The 20,172-nt window shown below is 43.0% G+C and overlaps 2 protein-coding genes across 2 annotated transcripts in view; one reads left to right on the forward strand and one right to left on the reverse strand.

Annotated features, from left to right (window-relative positions):
- The first annotated feature begins 368 nt into the window (after positions 1-368).
- Positions 369-3,627, forward strand: dbx1a (developing brain homeobox 1a). The gene is made up of 4 exons (XM_056279180.1): positions 369-720; positions 840-941; positions 2,563-2,765; positions 3,280-3,627. The coding sequence occupies exons 1-4, from the start codon at positions 369-371 to the stop codon at positions 3,625-3,627; spliced, it is 1,005 nt and encodes a 334-aa protein (XP_056135155.1).
- A 2,275-nt stretch (positions 3,628-5,902) lies between these two features.
- The window catches only part of nav2a (neuron navigator 2a), a 132,754-nt gene continuing 118,484 nt past the window's right edge, over positions 5,903-20,172 (reverse strand). Inside the window, exons 28-40 of the mRNA XM_056279088.1 lie at positions 18,876-19,045; positions 18,487-18,640; positions 18,032-18,221; positions 17,476-17,576; positions 16,810-16,905; positions 15,398-15,575; positions 11,016-11,251; positions 10,079-10,230; positions 9,883-9,954; positions 9,557-9,753; positions 8,108-8,226; positions 7,560-7,760; positions 5,903-6,403 (exon numbers count right to left, since the gene is read on the reverse strand). Coding sequence (XP_056135063.1) covers positions 6,278-6,403; positions 7,560-7,760; positions 8,108-8,226; positions 9,557-9,753; positions 9,883-9,954; positions 10,079-10,230; positions 11,016-11,251; positions 15,398-15,575; positions 16,810-16,905; positions 17,476-17,576; positions 18,032-18,221; positions 18,487-18,640; positions 18,876-19,045 — 1,992 coding nt within the window. The 3' untranslated portion in view covers positions 5,903-6,277. The remainder of the gene's footprint in view (positions 6,404-7,559; positions 7,761-8,107; positions 8,227-9,556; positions 9,754-9,882; positions 9,955-10,078; positions 10,231-11,015; positions 11,252-15,397; positions 15,576-16,809; positions 16,906-17,475; positions 17,577-18,031; positions 18,222-18,486; positions 18,641-18,875; positions 19,046-20,172) is intronic.

Here is a 20,172-nt window from a genome sequence, read left to right on the forward strand (position 1 = left end):
TCACGCGATCTCAAAAGGAACGTGGTCAACATGCTAAAATTGATGACTGCGCCTCTTTTGTGGAAACGACATTGTGTGTTACTTGCTTATGAAGTCTAATGCAATCATAAATTGCGCTCTCTGGCCAATCAGCACGCCGGGGGTAACGCATGAAAGCAGCCCATGTGGAGAACTTTGTTGAACCCCATTGTTAAGGCTGTCAGTCCCGAAAGGGGAGCTGGGGGTGGAGGGGGGGGGCAGGCCGCTATAAAACGCCGTTCCCTGGAGTGGGGAAAGCAGAAGAGTTACAAACCTTTCAGACAGGACATTCCCTTTGCTCATACGGAGTACCTCAGCAGCTATTTTGGTGTTTCTCCGGAGACGGGACGATGATGATCCCAAGCCTCATTGCGCCTCCAGCCCTGTACCCGGGGCTGTACCGGCCCGCCACGCCTCTGCAGCTCCACCAGTCCCTGCCACCCACCTTCCCGGCCCACTCCAGCTTCCTGGTGGAGGACCTGCTGCGGATAAGCAGGCCGGCGCCCTACGTCAGCAGGACGGTCCCGCCGGCCAGCGTCTCCCTCGCGACCACAGCCGCCGCCATGTCCATCAGCGGCGGGGCGTCTGCGGCCGCCGTGACGCGGGACTCGTGTTCGCCCAAAACGTCGGTGCCGAGCGGCAAAGAGTCAACTTTTCTTAAGTTCGGAGTCAGCGCCATTCTGGCGCCATCACCAAAGACTGGTTAGTAAAATGGCGGAAGGCCGCCGCAGTGGTGTTATATCGTGACGTTATAACGTGTGCTGTTTTCTCTTGCATCTCGTCAGACCAAATGTTTAAACGTATATGATTTCCGTCCACAGCATCCTCCCCTCCCACACTTCACAGCGTTCATGCCAAGGCCTTCCCACTCCCCTACTTTGACGGGTCCTTTCACCCCATATTTAGGGCACCATATTTACCAGGTAAGACCAGGTTTACGCCTAGACATCTCTTGACTCTTTTTTTTCTTTCCTCCAATTTGTGTCTCAGACCCGTCCTTCTTTAGCTTCTGCAATTTCCTGCCCCTATTGAAAATGCAGGGTAACATATTGCGACATTATTATATGTAATACGGTAGTGTAGGCCTACATTTAATTTCCCAGCTCTTAATTTGAAACAGTTGTCGACTCGGGACACATACCTAGCCAAAAAGAAGAAGAAGAAGAAGAAGAAGAAGAAGAAATCAATGTCTTATTAATGGGGGCCGCCGACTGTGCCCCTGCCCGGTCCCACCCACCCCCTAATTAACCAATTATGCCAAATCGTCACGCTCTAAATTTGAGGCGGGGTGCGAGTTAGTCCCCCTTCTTTCCATCGGGGGCGTTTTGGTATTTCCACGGTCCCGCGTTTTCCCACAGCGCAGGGCCACTGGGCCACTGGGCGGCCAACAAAGCTTTCAGCACCATGACCAATGTGGTCAGCTCCCACCGGGCGAACCACCCACACACCCCGGAGAGTGACTTTTACCAGGCGGGCCAAAGGCGTGAAACCAGTCATGCACTAATTTCCCTATTAGGCGCTATTGAGAGTGTTCAATATTCTCACAAGACCACATAGCGTGTTGTTGTTCATTATTCAGGGGTGCGGGCACAGGGCAGCTAAAGTTGTAGAGGAAGTCAGCAACAACAACAAGAGCAACAACAACAACAACAACCGAGAAAAGCTTCTGTATCATGGCGAAGCTTGGTGGAAAAGTAAAAACTGAAGATGCGCTGAAGTGCCCATCACAACGCCTCGTCCATGTCTTCATAGCGGCCCCGGCTCATAGGATAGCTTACCTCATATATATATAAATATATAAATGTATTTATACACCACTCACTCACTCTTCATGCCCTAAACCCGGGCCAATCAACGAGGTGAGATAAAGAATAATCTTAGAAAAGTCTATAAAGTCGCTAGTCCTTGCTTTCATTCAGACAAACCATAATGGAGATAGAGTCTTTTCATGGGCTCCGTTGAATGCCACCACAAAACAACTCGAGCGTCCTGAATAGCTTTTCGTGTTCATTTAATGAAAATGATTTGAGGGCAGGAAAAAAAAGAAAAAAAAGTGCACCGTGGGCCCCCAGTCATCAGTATTCTGGTATGCAGTGGTGTTTAGTTTGAAAGTGTAAATCTCCTTTTGTTGCGATAATATATGGCCTTCGCCGCCTGTCCAAAGTCTTTTCTGCGTTAGTTCATTACTACACAATTACCGTTCACGGTTTATTAACTCCTCTATCCGCCCTCACGGGGTTCCTTAAAGGATATGCTACCTCTTTACCATACCAATGCGGTTGGGGAACGGCCAATGTGCTAATTAGTCACCTCGTGCCATTTCACTCAAAACGGAGACGTATTGCACAGCCCGAGTGGGAAAAGCACATTCAATAGCGAGAGGTTGAAAAGTTTGGGACGCAAACAGAGGAAAAGCCATAGCAAACAGGAAACTTCTCCTCTGCAGCTATTGCGAGAATAGTGGGCACTGAGAGAGAGGTGTTGACCACGAAGAAAAAAAGAAAAAAAACAAATCAATGTTTTCCCTGTATTTTCTTTTCGCAGCATCTTCATCGGTTGTGCCCATCCCCGGAACCTTCTCGTGGCCTTTGGCAGCCAGGGGGAAACCGCGAAGAGGGATGCTGAGACGGGCGGTGTTTTCCGACGTCCAGCGCAAGGCCCTGGAGAGAATGTTCCAGAAACAGAAGTATATCAGCAAGCCCGACAGGAAGAAACTGGCTTCAAAGCTCGGCCTGAAAGACTCCCAGGTAGTCAAAACAAAAACATCACACGCACTATTAACTCGTGGCTGTGACCCACAGAGAGCGAGAGAGATAGAGAGAGCGAGAGGAGAGAGCGAGAGGAGAGAGCGAGAAAGAGAGAGAGAGTGTGTGTGTGTGTGTGTGTGTGTGTGTGGGTGGGGGGGTCCCAAAAGGCGGTCTTCAATGAAACCAAGTTACCTTCGGTACAAAACAAGCACATAGTCACAAACAAGTGTTTATATTACAATTATTTGGGGATCCTTCCACTAAATTACAATTTTAGTTTTACTAGACTCAAGTAGGCGTATTCGTAGCCACCGTAGGTCAAAGGTCTCGTAAAAATAACTTATACGCTCAGAGTAAAAAGGTGCATTTGTGAAAAAGAGACTCACCCATATCGTAGGCTGACGGACCTGGTACGCGACTCCTTAGCAGCGTATAGCGTGACCAATGCGCCGTCTCACCCGTGTGATTGACACGCTTTCACTCATAGTCTCTCTGGCCTCTCTCTGTTTGTCAGGTGAAGATCTGGTTTCAGAACCGGCGCATGAAGTGGCGCAACTCCAAGGAGCGCGAACTCCTGTCCTCCGGGGGCTGCCGCGAGCAAACCCTGCCCACCAAAACCAACCCACACCCGGACCTCAGCGACGTGGGCAAAAAATCGTCGGCCGACGAAGAGGAGGACGAGGAGGACGAGGAAGATTCGTTCGGCAGAGGACACCTCCTGCGCGTACCGGACTTGTGCCACTCGCCGGCGGCGAGCGTCCCGCTGCTGAACGCGCGAGGCTCGGACGCCTCCTCGCCCTCCCTCTCTAGCAAGCACTCGGACTTCTCAGAGTCGGACGATGAAGAAATAACAGTATCTTAATTTATTTTCAAAAATAAACAAAAGAAAAAACATATATATATGAAGATGTGATCAGTGTTTATATGAGAGCTGTAGCTAATGAAAAAACGAAACGAACAAACTGTGTAGGGCGGAGTCGTATGAAGCGGAGCTCAACGTCCTCGTCTCAAACTGTTTAACCACAAACGACACATTCCTGTCACTCTACAACACAATGCACGACATATATAAATAAAGGATTTGCTGTTTTGCACAGCTCTTTTCAATTGTACAGTATTTTGTACAATTTTTGTATGGAAATTTTATGCCAAGAATATCGAGTTACTTTCACCTTTTGACTTTTAATAGAGTTGTTTATTGAGAGAAAATGTAGCTATTTCGTGAATAATTTATATGGATTGGTTGTATTATGTACTGTACATATGTTTATTTCACGCTTTTTGTACAAATACCAAATAAAATTGTCAACAAACTGTCATTCATTTTCCGTTGTGCAACGTTATCCCATCATATTTGCCATGTGGCGTTAAAAGACAAGGGGAATGAACATAACATAACGTTCAGCCATAAATAATCATTAATTTTATTGAATCACAATAATTTAAGACTAGTACAGTGATATCAGGTTTAATTCCCAGAGCCCTGGACAGACCGGTGATGATAAAACCACATCAGCCTGCTCTGATGTAAAGAGACTGTACACAAAATACTCCTCTTCAAGTACTGTTACAAATCATCTAGAAAAGAGTCATCAAAATGTTACAACGTAATCAATTATGTACAAAGTTATGTTACATTTATAAATGTACATAGCAAAGAAGGCTAAACATTCATGGAGTTTGCGAGTATCTTAATCCAAAAGACTGGCCGTATACATTTTCACATCCACACCTCTCGAAGCAGGCTTTAACACAAGACGAACAAACATACAAAACCTGTTTCTTTGTGCTTACATCTACCATATAGCAAGAGTCTCTTTAAATGCAAAAAACAAAAACAAAACAAACAAAAACATACAGTATATGGAGAAAGAATGTGGGGCACAAGTCCAAAAAGTATCCACAACATGGCTTGAGGACACACTCGGGTTCGGCATCCATTTTGAGATCAAAATGAATGTTGCATAGAATCAGTGGCTGAGACTCAAACACTGAAGAGCAATGGAAGCAACGCTGGACTCAACGACAGACACACAAAAAGTCCACCATTCCTTAAAGGCAGGCTTCGAGGGAAATAATTACAATACTTTTTTTTTCTCAATCCACAGAAATGAAGTCAAACAATTCCACATATTTTTCACCCACAAGTACCTTTTATACCATCTTCTCTGGTAAATTATATCACTATGGACAAAGCAGCATATACGTACACTAATTATCACATAATAAATCTAACATGATGATTTTTGCTCATCACAACTCAATATCCAAGCAGACAACAGGCTTGGTAAAAGCTCGGGGTCATGGTTTAGTTTGATGAGGTATAAAATTAACATAATTTCTTAATCTTTCCCACCTAGACAATACAAAAGGGTATTGATTTCAAGCACCAATCAAATCTATCATTTTTCTTTGTTTTCTTGCTGGTTGTCAAATATGTACAATGTTTCCAGCACTGGGTCATTCATGCCTTGTATTTCATTAAACCCCAGGTGTTGGTTTTCATTCACTTCTCCATACCATGGCATTGGTGTTTGATATGACAAAATGTCAACGCTCCTCCCCGAGACGCCTCGTCGCCATTTGCAGAAGAGTTCAGGGGGAGTGTTGACTTTGAGCCCTGTGAGTTTACAGCCGTTTAGACAAATAAAGAAGTAGCTAATGCACATAGTCAGCTATAAAAAGAGTAAGGCATTGTTTGTTTAATCAAGTCCAGCACCAAAAGAGATTTGTGCTACAACAGCCCATCTGGGCCAAAATGCATGGTGATGTCCGAGGGTTAAGAGAGGTGAATGCGAAAACTGAAAAAGTTGAGCAGTAGAAGTGGACTTTATAAACTAACAGGAACAGCATACGTGTTTACCTCCACAGAAGAGCTTGCTTGTGTATCTAGCCGATAATCTTGAACCCTCTAAAAGGCTTAAAAAATATAGAGGCACCCTTAGTAACCCCTGCCATACAGCAGAAAGGGCAGGGGTTGGCTGGCTAGCCGTTCATTCACCAATGGCCTAACTTTTTGTGCTCTCAGGCTCCGTTCCTCCAACGTGAAGCTCCAGATAAGGGAGCCTGTAGCCCCACCTGCAGCCAGGTTTAGTGCACTGCAGCCGGGGAGGGGGGGGGGAATGATGTGCTGACGGTGCATGTTTCGGCTCAGAACAGACAAAACGATGGAGGCAGTGGACTTCTGGCTGGTGTACGAAGAAAATGATCAGTTATGGTAATGCCTCATGTGCAGCATGTTTTCATTGTGCTGTATTTGAAGTACATGATGACAACAGGACCCCTAACAGAGGATCCAATGGCCACTGCGGTGAAAAATAATAGACCGGTTGAACTGAAACTATTGTTGCCCATTTTCTGAAATGCAGTTTTCTCCTTTGTTTAATATTGGGTTACCTGCACCCAAGTTAAGGTGGCTCTATTTATGGGGCATGAAATCAAAATCTCGAGGAGAAGTCGTCGACCACATGGGAAAGGAAGAGGATCCAAAACGTTCAAGAAATTTGATGACATCACAAGGTTGACTCCAGTGATGAGTCCAGGATGTCGTCCTGGTGACTGTTGCTATTGGAGTCACTGTCATAGCTCTGTGGGCTGGAGGAAGTTGCTGCTTCCTTCAGCCTCATTAGCATGTTCATCTGGGGATTTAGATAGAAAATTAAAAAAAAAATCACTTTACAATGGGTGGGTGGCCAGTAATGACATTTTCATGACAGTCATCAATCTAAAATATCAATAAAGAGTATATTATACATGAAAGGACTGTTTATGTTTGAGACTGTGTGTTTACCATGCTTAAACCCCATTGTTTGCCTGAGATAAGCTTTTATTAATGATGTTCCAACATGTTTTGGACAGTGCACCATTGGCTATGGGGTAGCAGTAGATCACATGGCTTCCATTAGCACCGAGCTGGGTTTTGGCTATGAGAGTAGAACTGGTGACCAAAGTGCATGGAAGTCAAAGATACAACAACAATGGAAGAAAGCAGCTAGAAAACACAGCTGTGTTACATGTGAAGGAGACAATTTCGGTTCCAAAACATGGTGAACGCAGGAATTGTTTTTCCATGCTGACGCCACTTGAGAGAGTTGAAAGGGCTGACAAAAACTGGCTAGTACTGGCAGACCGGTCAAATGATAAAGTTAGTTTGCTAGATTTCGTATGCTGCAAGCCTGAAGGGCTGGTTTATGCCACCGAGTTTATACTAGATGTAGCCAGACCATTTTAGTTAGCAGACATAGTATTGGTGATTTTCAACTCTGAGCCTCAGGACTTCCCCTTTCTGCTGGTTTTTTATTCTGCCAGGTATTATAGCCATCTAAATTAAGATGTTTTTAAAACTGGAACAACTGTTGAACATAATTAACGATCTGGCAAGATAGAAAACCAGCAGTACTGGGGGTCTTGAAGATAGGTGTGGTCAATATTCAATTTGGCAAGTAACAGTTAGCAAACAGCTTTTTAACATGTTTTTTGAGTTAGAAAAAAAAGCTATCAATTTCTAGACTGGACAAGGATTTGTCTGTCTTTCAGCTCATGTGGAAAGAGATCTGTACTAGTCTGTACAGATGCTGGCAACCTCAACCTCAGGCTAGGTGCTGTTTTAAGGTACAGCCAAAAACTTGTCAAAGTTGATGACAAAGTTTAGGGTATGAAGTTGATCAACTGATCTGGAGGAGAGCGGGGCTTTCACAACACCTCACTGTCACAATGTATGCTTTAAATTAAGGCTGAGTAACAGCTAGAAATATGTCAAAACAATTTTTTTAGGGTGTGTATGGATTTACTCACCAGTGGATCTGCATCACTGTCACTCTGTGTGGGTTCCTTCCTGATCCCTTCTCTGGGGGCAGAGTAACCATCGAAACCTACATCCTCTGGACGGAGCTGCAGCAATGGGGGCCAATCGGCTTGAGTGGGAGTGGCTGACCATGGATAGGTGTCAATCACCCAGTGGGCAGGGTCTTCCCATGCTGCCCTGCGACCATAAAGCTATAAAGAGAGACAATGCAGATTTCAAAATGAAACTCTTTGAGATCTTAAAATGCCACATTAGACCTGACCTTACTTTACCTAGCCAGCCTCAACACTGTTTTCCCCATGTTAGGTGGTTAGGTATTCTTATCTATCTTGATCTGCTGTTTAATGTTCTCCCCTTCCAGAACTGCCTTGAAAAATCCCACAGTGATTTCTTGGCTGATTGAAGTGAAAGTAAAAAAAAAGAAAAGAAAGAAAAAGTACCCATCTCTGTGTATCTTCGAATATACCCACGTGTTGTGTTTGTGTGTGTGCGTCTGGATGAGTGTCTGTGTGTGTGTGTGTGTATATGTGCAGATTACCTGCAGTCCTTCCCTGACAGCTTCCAACATGTATGGGATGATGGAGTAGTTCCAGAGGTCAGTGAACCAAACCCTGGAGCCCTCCACGTCCATGGGACAAGACAGGAAGAGGCGAGGCCCTGGAGGGATTGGGGGGTTGAAGGGCAAACAGGTAAGACACAGCTCTCCACTCTATTGTTCTAGATAGATAAGATAGTTGACTTTATTAATCCCTGGAGGGAAATTAAAACGTTACAGCACATTAAAATACAAATGACAAGTGCTAAATGATAAGTGCTTTGAGTGGCTGTTGCAGCTAGAAAAGCACCATATAAAATGCAACTTGACTGATTGATTGACAACAGATAAGACTAATAAAAGTGTTCTCGTGAAGGCAAATTAGTCCATGAGCAGTTCAATGTCAGCAGGCCTGGCAAAGGCAGATGGATTGTAAAGTCTGATAGCACCTGGCAGGAATGACCTCCTTTATCGCTCCTTAAAACACTGGGGTTGAATGAGTCTGTTGCTAAAGGTGCTCTTTAGCTTGGCTAACATGTTGTGTAGGGGGTGGCATTGCCCAGGATCGCAAGTAGTTTAGCCAGTATTCTGTCCTCCACTTCCTCCTCCAGTGTGGCTAGCTTGGATCCAATGACAGATCCAGCCTTCTTTAAGAGTTTATTCTGTCTGTTGGCATCCTTCACCCCAGCACACCATAGCATAGAAGATGGTGCTCATAACAATGCACTGAACATGTGGAGCATCTTATTGCATACACTGAAGGCCCTGAGCCTTCTCAGGAAATAAAGCTGGCTCATGCCCTTCTGAGAGATGGCCTCGTTGTTGGTGGACTATTCAAGATTGTCATCCAGTTGAACGCCCAGGTACTTGTAGGACTTGATGATCTCCACATCACTCCTACTGATGCAGACTGGAGAAGGTGGGGCCTTCTTCTTCCTGAAATTCACCATCTCCTTTGTCTTGACCATGTTCAGCTGCAGGTGGTTTCCCTAACACCATTTCATAATGCTGTATTTTTTTAAAGAAATGATTTTTCAACAATAAAACTTGTCCGTGGTATCATTTTCACACTGGTGCATGGGCCTTTCAATACCGCTCATAACTGGTATTCCTGCTTTTCGCCAGTAGAGGGAACCAATGGCTTCCTTATTGAGAGTTGCATATAGATTGCTACCATGTTTTATAATGATTCTCAAAGTCAGAGAAAAAAAATACTGTCAGTTGTGATACTACAATTGACTGGAGATTATGTCGATACCAGGGAGCAACATCACATAGCTGGTCAGTGACATTGACACTTTTACACTATGTTGATTATATCAGGTGTGTTGTTGTGTGCGTTTATTTAAGCTAGTAAGTAAATATCTGCACTTTAGTGATATGTGCTTTAATTTTTTAATAGCAAAGTAGCAGTTTTGATAGTGTTGAGTAAATACCATATATTCCACTTACCGATGGTGACATCTGAAGAGCTATGTGCCTCCAAGAAACGGTTGAGGTGGTGCCAAACGCGTGGGACCCAGTCGATGATCTTCACCAGCTCTATGTTGCGTGTTCGACTGCCTATCTCCATCTCGATCAACTTTCTCCTCAAATAGCGACCCAGGAAACCTTTCACAGGTTCCATGTGATTGGCACACAAAACCCACCTGGGCAGAAAATAATCAGATTTTGTAGATGAGATAAAATACTTTTTGGGATCTGGTGGACTGCACTATTGTAACATAGTAAACATTTTATTATCCTGCATTGATCATATTAATGGCATTGTGGTTTACCTGAAGTTATGGTGAAGTTGGAGGTTTGGAGCAGAAGATGTGGCTTGGCTCATAGTACCAATGATGTAGGGGCTGGGTGGGGGGAAATAAGAAAACCGTAAGTGTTATCATCCAGTTTAACTAGTACACTCTTGGAGACATTAATACTTGTTGTTGTTGAAAGCATGGCAATATGTAAGAATCTTTAAGCACTGACCAGCGTTGGTATTTGCAGTTAAAGAGGCCATTGAAAATCTCTCCCAGAGAACTGACATGGTGCAGGTTGTCTAAAATGACCACTAGTGGGCTCTCTGCACCTGATTCACCACTGCACTGCTCTGCCAGGCCAGACAAGTACTGACGCAACTCCTAGAGGGAGAAGAAGGGAGATGTGTGTTAGCAGATTACTAACCTAGATCAGCAGAAGCACCGCCTTCTTCTCACTCTTTCAACCAGTGACACTTGTTGTGCTACCCTAACCTCAGCCCTAGACCCTAACCCTTAGGCTGAACCTCCACCGTAAAATTGTGTGCAAGAAAATATTGACTTTGGTTTGTGAGCTTCTACTCTGTTCTCAGATGCTGTAAGCTGCTATGAGCTTACAACAGAGCTTTGTTGTTGAGGACCTCTTGTCCTCACCTTTGCGAATTTAGTACATTTTGGCCATCCTCACATCTTTAAGGGTCTATTTCAGGGTTGGGGCTTGGGTTTTAGGGTTAAAATTAGGATTAGGTTAAGGTTAGACAAGGGTTAAGGTTAGGCATGTAGTAGTTCTGATGGTTAAGGTTAGGGTTAAGGGCTAGGGAATGATTGTAATCAATGTGTCCTTGCAAAGATACAAGTACAAGAACCTGAGTGTGTATGAGTGTGAATGTGTGGGTACAGGTTTGTGAGAGACTTAAATAAAACAATTATTGCAAACAATTTTCAACATTTTTTTTTAAACTTTGTTGGCGAATTAACGCATTGACTTTGGTTGCGGATACCTTGAGTTGCAGAATTAATCTTACTTGTTCTGGTGTATATAATCTAACCCGGTTGATGCCCTGAATATGTAACTAACACAAGTAATGAACACAAAGAGTTTTGTACATATACCACATGAGCTAACAAGTGTAATGGTGCACCTGTATGAACGTAAAGTGTGTCTTTACCTTGCTCGACTTGTGGTCTACGTTGAATGTGACAATAGAGTGCGGGGTCAGGGGTCGCCCCTCCTGCAGCAGAAGATGTTGAGAGAGCTGATTGGCCAGGTAGGTCTTTCCTGTCCCACTAGGTCCAGACAAGATAACCCGCCTGTGCTCCTTTAGTAGAGAGATGTAGCGCTGAAGCATGGGTTTGGGGATCAGGGTGTCAAACACCAGAGAGTCCACGCTTTCACTGCCCACACCTTGGGAGAGACCCAAAAACATTATTGGGATTATCACAATGGCTACAATGTCCACACATTTTGCAGTCCTGTTGAGTCTGAAAAAACGGCATGGTACATGAGTGCAAGTCTCAATGAAGGTAAATTGAAAACCTTTAAGTATGAAAATGTAAATAGCTTAAATTCGTCAGAATATACTCAGCTCGATCTGCATGTCAGCAAACATCCAGACAGGAAAAAACAGTTAATGCAGAGATGCAGACATAATTTTTAAGACCTCATTAAGCAGAACTGCAGAATTTTATATGCTTTAACTTTTTTTAAGACCGTTTAGGGCCTTATAATTCACGAGATTTGAAATGTACTCTCAGGACCTGCAGACACCCTGATTTGGCAACCGTGATACAAATTGTTTCCCGGTTGTAGATTACAATCCAAACCATAAAATTAAGACCTCTGTTGAACTGAATCTAAATTTTGATTGGATTTCGCTACCACACATTGCCAACAGTTTGTAAAATAATATAAAATAGAATAGTACCACTACATGCGGAAACTACCCATTTGTGACTCTTAGTTTTACAACACATACCAGTCACCCCGTAAAAGAACATTATTACGACATAATTTTTCCAACAGAAATATACAAGGCTATAACACCCAGTTTAAAACCTGTTTTGTTTTGATCTGCTTTACTGACGTTTCCATTATGCTTTTTACTTTAATCTGTATTTACTACTTTTATCCTTCTAAGCTTTGTAAAACACATCCCAATAGCTTCAGCATGAGATGTGTGATATAAATAAAGTTTGACATGGCTGGACTTGAGGTGTTAACTAAGTGTTAGAGAACACAGTGTGAAAATTTTTCCCCAGTGTCTGCACGGGTATCTGTATCTGTGGGTCATCTGTAGGGGTGGAGGGGGAATCGATACAGCATAGTATCACGATATTTTTGCATGGCAATATTCCAAAATCTTTTTATTATCAGGGTTGGGCAGATGTGTTCCACATTGTTATAAAGTATACATTAAAAGAAAAGAAAGAAAAGGAAGCAATAACAATGACATTGAATAATGCTGGGATAAAATAAAAAAGCCCTTCCCTGTCGCCCCCATCCCCCCGTCCCTTTGATTGTCCAGAGTAGTTTTAAGGCATAATATTTAGCAATAAATAAATAACAAGTAAAGCTGCAGCTACTTCCATGAAGTCAGTTGTTATTTTTATTTTAAGGGCAGAGGTAAAATGCATGTCATGTTATATCATTTGGGTGTTATGGAAGTATGTTAAAAAGTGTTCCCAAGTTTTGTAGAATTTCTTCTCAGAACCACTGACTGAGAAGTGCAAAATTTCCAGGTTGAGGCAGGATATTACATCTCAAAGCCACTGACTAAGTGTGGGCGGGGCAGCATCCTTCCTTCCACCTGAGCAAAACCACACGTCTGGCCAAGAGTGAAGCAAAGGTAACCATGCGGCACTCTGCGAATGTCAAATGAGGAGCCACTCCACCAGTAATGCCAAACAAAGCAATCAGAGTCTGGGTCTAGGTACCGCTTTAAAATGTTGGATAGAGTGTGAAAAACAGCTCCATAATTTTTCCAAGTGAGGGCACAGCCAGTACATGTGTATCAGGGTAGCATCACTGTTTTTGCATTCATCGCAGATGGGGGTGATATCAAGATAGATGCTCGATAATTTAATCTTAGACATGTGGGCCCTATGAACCACCTTAAATTGCACTAGGCAGTGTCTTGCACAGAGTGAGGATTTGTGTATTGATGTGAAAATGGAATCCCACTGGTCATCAGATAGCGCATGTCCCAAATCGTGTTCCCTGGCTGTTTTAATTTTGTCTAGACGTGGAGATGTCAGCACGGAAATTTTTCTGTATAATGTTGACAATGCAGTTTTGGATAGCGGGTCAAAGGAGGGAAATGTGTCGACAGGGTTAGCGTCAGGTTTTTCAGGAAAGCACGGTAAGATAGAACGCATATATTGTCTGACCTGTAAATATCTAAAGAAGTGTGTCTGGGTAAGTTGTATTTCTCAGACAGCTGTGTGAAAGACATAAAACAATTTCTGAACACGTCTTTAAAAAAAAATCTGATGCCTTTCCTCTGCCAATCTTGAAAGGTTGAGTCGTGTTGAAATGGTATGAAAAGATGATTGGAAGCAACAAGATTCAAAAGAGAGAAGTCTCTGTAGCCACAAGTCTTCCTGAACTGGGCCCACACTTTAAGGGTATGACATACAACTGGGTTGTCTATTAGTTTAGTCAGAGTAGTTGAGCGGTGAGCCAAGGAGTGCTGGAAGCGAAATATCCTGGCATGGTCTTAACTCCAGAGATGTCCATTCTGGGCTGTTTGGCTGAAGGTAAAAGTGGTTCCAAAAAGCAAGACAGCCAATATTAGAAGCCCAGTAGTAGTGATGCATATCAGGGAGCCCCATGCCCCTGTCTCTTTTGAATCTCTGAAGTAAGATCCTGCTTACTCGTGGCCTCTTATTTTGCCATATATATGAGGACATAATTGAATCTAATGAAACAAAAAATGATTTTAGCATGAACACCGGTACACACTGAAGTAAATATGTAAACTTTGGTAGTATATTCATTTTTATAGAGCTTCCGGCAAGGGACAGTGTAAGAGGGAACCACTGCAGTAACGATGTTTTAACCTGATTTAGTAGTCATGAAATTTTCTTTAAAACCTCTTGAGACCCAGCAATTCATTTTTGTCCACTGTAGTGGATGTAGTGTTTTTGCTCATATCTTTTAGACTATACATGCCACTGTATTCAGTCCTGTTTTCCCTTAAAGAGGACAACTGTGCCTTTAAAATGACATCACATGTGGCGGGGGGTGTCCACTATAGTGGACATATTGTAAAATTTGAACAAAATCAAGTTTTAACACGTTTTTCTTTGCAATGTGTGTTTTACCACCACAACACTTAACTTATGTACAAAAAATAGAAATTAAACATTATTTTCCCTGGGTCTCAGGAGGATACAAATATTTTTGAATTACCGCATGACTGCTACTCCCAAGTAGGTGAATTGTCTTTCTTCAATTTGGAAGGGTATGTCATCGTAGTCTAGGTCAAATGCTTTGCTATTAATTGGGAACAATTCACTTTTGTGCAAATTTATCTTGTATCCCGATAGTGATCCAAACTGGTTAAGCAGAGAAAGTGCTACTGGCAGAGAGGTTGTTGGGTCTCAGACATATGGCAGAAGGTCATCTGCATATAAAGACACTTTATTTTCCATACCCCCCCTCCAAATACCGGCAATGCTTGCATTGTTATGAAGAGCAACTGCAAGCAGTTCAATAGCTAGATCGAAGAGGATTGGACTTAGTGGGCAACCCTGACAGGTTTGGCGGCCTAGGGCGAAAGGTTGAGAAAAATCCAAATTTTTCCAAAACTGTAAATAAGTATTTCCACTCGACTCGATCAAATGCTTTCTCCACATCTAATGATATGACACACTCAGGGGCATTTTCAGAAGATGAGCACAACATGTTAAAAAGACACTGGACATTAAAAAAGGATTGACGATTCTTAACGAAGCCTGTCTGATCATTTGCTATCATTTGGGGGATAACTTCTTCCAATTTGTGTCCCAGGGCCTTTGCTAGAATCTTAGCATCTGTGTTCAGAAGTGATCGGCCTATACGAGTTTTTGCTGAGTTTTTTTTCTGGTGAGGTCATATATAAAACAAATGTTGACATCGTTTTCCTTTGGGGACATAATTTGTAGTTGAAAAAAATTAATCACAATATACCACTATACATGTATTGCAAAACTCAGCATATTGCAAAATGTTTAAAATCGCAATACTAACGTTTCGTGACTAAAGTACCAGGATAATATTGTATCGTGGGGCCTCTGGTGATTCCCACCCCTAGTACTCCTTCCCACAATCCAAAGGCATGAATGTTAATAGAGTTAGAATCTCTAAATTGCCCACAGGTATGAATGGTGTGTGATGGACTGGTGTCACCCTGCCTTCAGCCCTCTGCATGCTGGGATGTACGACAGCTTCTCTCGACCCTAATTTCCATTAAAAATGTGTAGAGAATTGGTGGAGGGGATGGATGGATGGAAGTTTGTAGAGATGAATGGATGGATGGATGGAAAGCACAGACTGATGAGCCATTGGTACCTTTGAGGCGGATGTTGATGGTGTTGCTGTCTCCCACCAGGTACCCGCACGGCAGCAGCTCAGGGGTGTGGGCAGAGCTGGGGTTGCTATGGCGATGGATATCACCAATGTTGTAGCCTTCGACACTGTCTGAGGTGAGGCCAAGTTGGGTCATGGGGTCCACATGGGTGATGTACTCCTGTGGAACAAACAGGCTTGCAGTTTGCTTTTCCAAATTTACAAGGAAATGTATAGTAATAAGTTACCATTACCCACAGTCAGTAATCCTCCTGTATGAATGTGTGTTGATATGTTAGATCTCAAACAAACCGTGCATCAGAGTATTTCTCCAAAAGAAAAAAAAAGACACTTTGATACTGGCTTTAAAAGTAAGCTTTTAATACCTTCTATTTTGTGTTGAAAAGAATGTAGTAAACAGTGAAATGATTTTCGTGTTAAGTGATTCTTCACATCATTTGCTTTTCTTTTTTTCTTTTTTTTAAATTTATTTCTGATTTTTTCCCTTTTTTTCTCCCAATTTAGTGGCCAATTGATCCCTATTTTAATTCAAACACCCACCCTCGTATTGCATGCGTTCGCCAACTGCATCTCTCCGGCCGGCAGTCTCGAAGGAGACGCCTCCCCACTTTCGTGACAAGGCGAATCCAAGCCGAACCACTGTTTTTCCGACACACACAGAGACGCATTCACATGACGAACACAAGCCGACTCCGCCCCCCTCCCGAAGACAGCGTTGCCAATGATTGCTGCTTCATCGAGTCCGGCCATAGTCGGATCTGACGAGACCGGGGGCGAACCCCAGTCCCCAGTGGGCAACCGCATCGACACCAAGCCGATGCTTAGACCGCTACGCCACCGCAGACCTATCATTTGCTTTTCTTAGTAGAAAACTATGACCCGCCCACTAAGCTAAACTATCCATCTGTGATGGCTGAAAATCAATGCTGACAGCAATGGTCAGTGAGGTATTAAGAAGGCCCTACAAACAGACACCACGTACATTACATTAGGAATTGCAAATCTAATGGTTGCGAATAGGAAAAGCTGAATGGAAACACCAAAACATAGGGGAAAAAAACCAAAAACACTTAACTATCTTAAAAAAGGTTTTACACCTGCCTAGAAGGGAAAATGTGAGGTATTGAAAAACAGAACATGAGATAAAAAGTGATAGAAATGGAATTCTAGAATCTCTCCTGTGGAAAGTAATATTTGTTAAAGCTTCTCTATTTTTCTCTTGGGTGTATTTGATGACATAGTCCTGGGCACAGAAATATTTCTTAATCTCTTAAAACCAGCTGATGGAATTGCACCTCATTTCTATTCGTTTTCTTTTTGCTTTTCAATAGTGAGCTTTTGGACAACAGGTCTGTTTTCTTGTCATCTGCTTTCCTGCGGCTCTGACCCTTTACCTTGAAAAGCCGTCGGACCACTCCATCCAGGACATCCCATTTGGTTTTCCCACTCACACCTATGCAGCCAATCAGGAAGTCCCGATACTGACCCCCCTGTGGGGAAGGGGAAACAGATACTTAATTCATTGAAAAGTACAATCGATCAGATCAGATGAACATTTGATGATCCTGGTGGGGATACTGGATTGTTGCAGTAAATATGAAAGAGTCAATGAAAAGTAGAATAAAGATGGGGATAAAGAGTATTAGTCAACCTTCATACTAAGGCTGGTCAGATTGCACGTTTTACTGAATTTCTTAGTGAAAATAAATTAGCATGTCCTCAGCGGGGTCCAAACAAACATGACACATATCTGTATTTAGATCTAGATTTACTATTTATTTGCTGAATTTAACGTTTTAAATAAAACATTAAATATGGCACGAGCAAAAGTTCAGTCTTTTGCAATACAAAATGTATATGCATGCCGTGCAAGTAAAACTAACCAAAATTATTAAGACTGTGTTAATGAAAAATACAAAGATACATGACACTGCAGCAGAAGTATGAAAGTACAGCGAAAAGTATGGCAAAAATGAAGTGAAATCAAGCTTTCTTATTCATATCGGACCAATTCTAATCAAATGCATCTTCAAAAGTATTGGTCTGGATGATGTTCTCACCTCCCCCAACTTGCTGTCTCCATCCAGGCTGACAACTATTTTGACATGTCGTCCCTCCTTCCTCAGCCCCCCTTCTCCGCTGGTGTCATCGAGCAACATGTCTGACAGGAAGACAGCCAACAGTAAGCTGGCACACCTCTCAACATCTCTCTGTTTCCCCACTGTATCCATTACCAGAATTTGTTGGGTAAATATTGTCCTATATTTTTTTGTAATACTTTTATTATAATTTAAATACTGAAATATAATGTAGTATTTATACAATTCTAATATGTTGGGCTAAAATAGCTGATTTGATATTCCAGGCCTTGAACTGGTTTGGGAACTATCACCTTGGGTTCATGTAATCAGAAATTTTGCATTTCCAACACAATTTCCTGCAAAATGTATCTACTTCTACAAAGAGCAAAGCTTCAAATTGAAAAGTGGAGGAAAGAGGGAAAGTTACTGAAAACATTTCTGCAAAATCTCCCAAACTGTTTTGGACACAGATCCTTTCACACCACTTTTCCAGCTCCATGGAGAATCTCAACCCTTAGTGTTCATCTTCTCTTACCCAGGCTGGTCGACTCGCTGGTGGTGAGGTTGAGGCTGTGCTGGGAGAGGCCAGGCCCGGGACCCGGGGTCTGGGTGTGTGTGCGGTGGGGAGGGGAAGAGGAGATGGAGACCTGGGATCCAGCCCTGCTGCCTCCATGGCTCTCCAGCTTCAGGCGGTCATTCTCTGCCTTCAGCTTCTCGATCTCCGACTGCAGGAAAACACACACACACACACACACACACACACACACACACACACACACACACACACACACACACACACACACACACACACACGGGTCAGCAGTCAAATCACAGAAAGTTGAATCAGTTCATCTGGATACAATGTTTATTGAGAGAAAAGTTTCATCACTCATCTAAGTGACCTCGTCAGTCTCAACTGACTGTAGGTATCCCCACCGATTTGGCAAAGAGCTTATTTGCCTTACAGTCACTCTATTCTATTTGCATTACCTGCATGCGGTTCATGGCTTCTCTGAGCTGGTCCAGCTGGTGGGCAGAGCTTAGAGCCTCCAGTCTGATGTCTGTTAACTTCATCTCCTTCTCCCTGAGCTCACTGCGTAGCTGCATCACAGTCTCCGCCTCACTGTCCAAACACTCTGACAGACTATACACATGCAAATACACATATATACCCACCCAATGCATGCACGCATGCGCGCGCGCACACGCACGCACGCACACACACACACACACACACACAAACAATTTTGCCCATTTTAGATCAATGGAACCATTACTCATTAAGAGCTTAAATCTCTCAAATAAACAAAATAGACAATTAACTGTTAATAACACAACCCGCCATCCTGGAAAAAAGCCTGTGTCTCTCTTATACGTACAGCGTGTTGGAGTGTGTGCTCCTAAGCATGTGGCCTGAGGTGGTTCCATTGTGGGGCAGTTTTGGGGAGGAGGGCAAGGAGGAATCGGTCATCTCCTCAATGTCTGAGTGTGAGGAAGCTGACTTGGGAGACTTCTTCTTGCTGAAGGCTTGCTTAAAGGAGCTCCGCAGCTGTGGACACAACACACAAGGGAGAGAGGGTGGTGATTGTTACAGTACCTGCAAGGAAGGAAGGAAGGAAAGAAGGAAGGATAGATAGATAGATGCTACGGAGGAAGAGAGCCAAGCAAAGTGGAGACACAAACAGCTGTGAAGAAGCAGAAGTCAGGGAGCGATGAAGAGAGGAGAGGAGGTAAGGATAAATCATCTTATGACTAGAGCTTTAGTCCTAAACACAAACATTAAACTGTACGTGTGTGATGCTTTAAAACACCTTCTGTGTATTCAACACACTAATACACACACACGTACACTACCGTTCAAAAGTTTGGGATCACCCAAACAATTTTGTGTTTTCCATGAAAAGTCACACTTATTCACCACCATATGTTGTGAAATGAATAGAAAATAGAGTCAAGACATTGACAAGGTTAGAAATAATGATTTGTATTTGAAATAAGATTTTTTTTACATCAAACTTTGCTTTCGTCAAAGAATCCTCCATTTGCAGCAATTACAGCATTGCAGACCTTTGGCATTCTAGCTGTTAATTTGTTGAGGTAATCTGGAGAAATTGCACCCCACGCATCCAGAAGCAGCTCCCACAAGTTGGATTGGTTGGATGGGCACTTCTTTGAGCAGATTGAGTTTCTGGAGCATCACATTTGTGGGGTCAATTAAACGCTCAAAATGGCCAGAAAAAGAGAACTTTCATCTGAAACTCGACAGTCTATTCTTGTTCTTAGAAATGAAGGCTATTCCATGCGAGAAATTGCTAAGAAATTGAAGATTTCCTACACCGGTGTGTACTACTCCCTTCAGAGGACAGCACAAACAGGCTCTAACCAGAGTAGAAAAAGAAGTGGGAGGCCGCGTTGCACAACTGAGCAAGAAGATAAGTACATTAGAGTCTCTAGTTTGAGAAACAGACGCCTCACAGGTCCCCAACTGGCATCTTCATTAAATAGTACCTGTTAGAGCCTGTTTGTGCTGTCCTCTGAAGGGAGTAGTACACACCGGTGTAGGAAATCTTCAATTTCTTAGCAATTTCTCGCATGGAATAGCCTTCATTTCTAAGAACAAGAATAGACTGTCGAGTTTCAGATGAAAGTTCTCTTTTTCTGGCCATTTTGAGCGTT

The sequence above is a fragment of the Lampris incognitus genome, chromosome 4 (genome assembly GCF_029633865.1).
Source record: "Lampris incognitus isolate fLamInc1 chromosome 4, fLamInc1.hap2, whole genome shotgun sequence".
NCBI classification, from domain to species: Eukaryota; Metazoa; Chordata; class Actinopteri; order Lampriformes; family Lampridae; genus Lampris; species Lampris incognitus.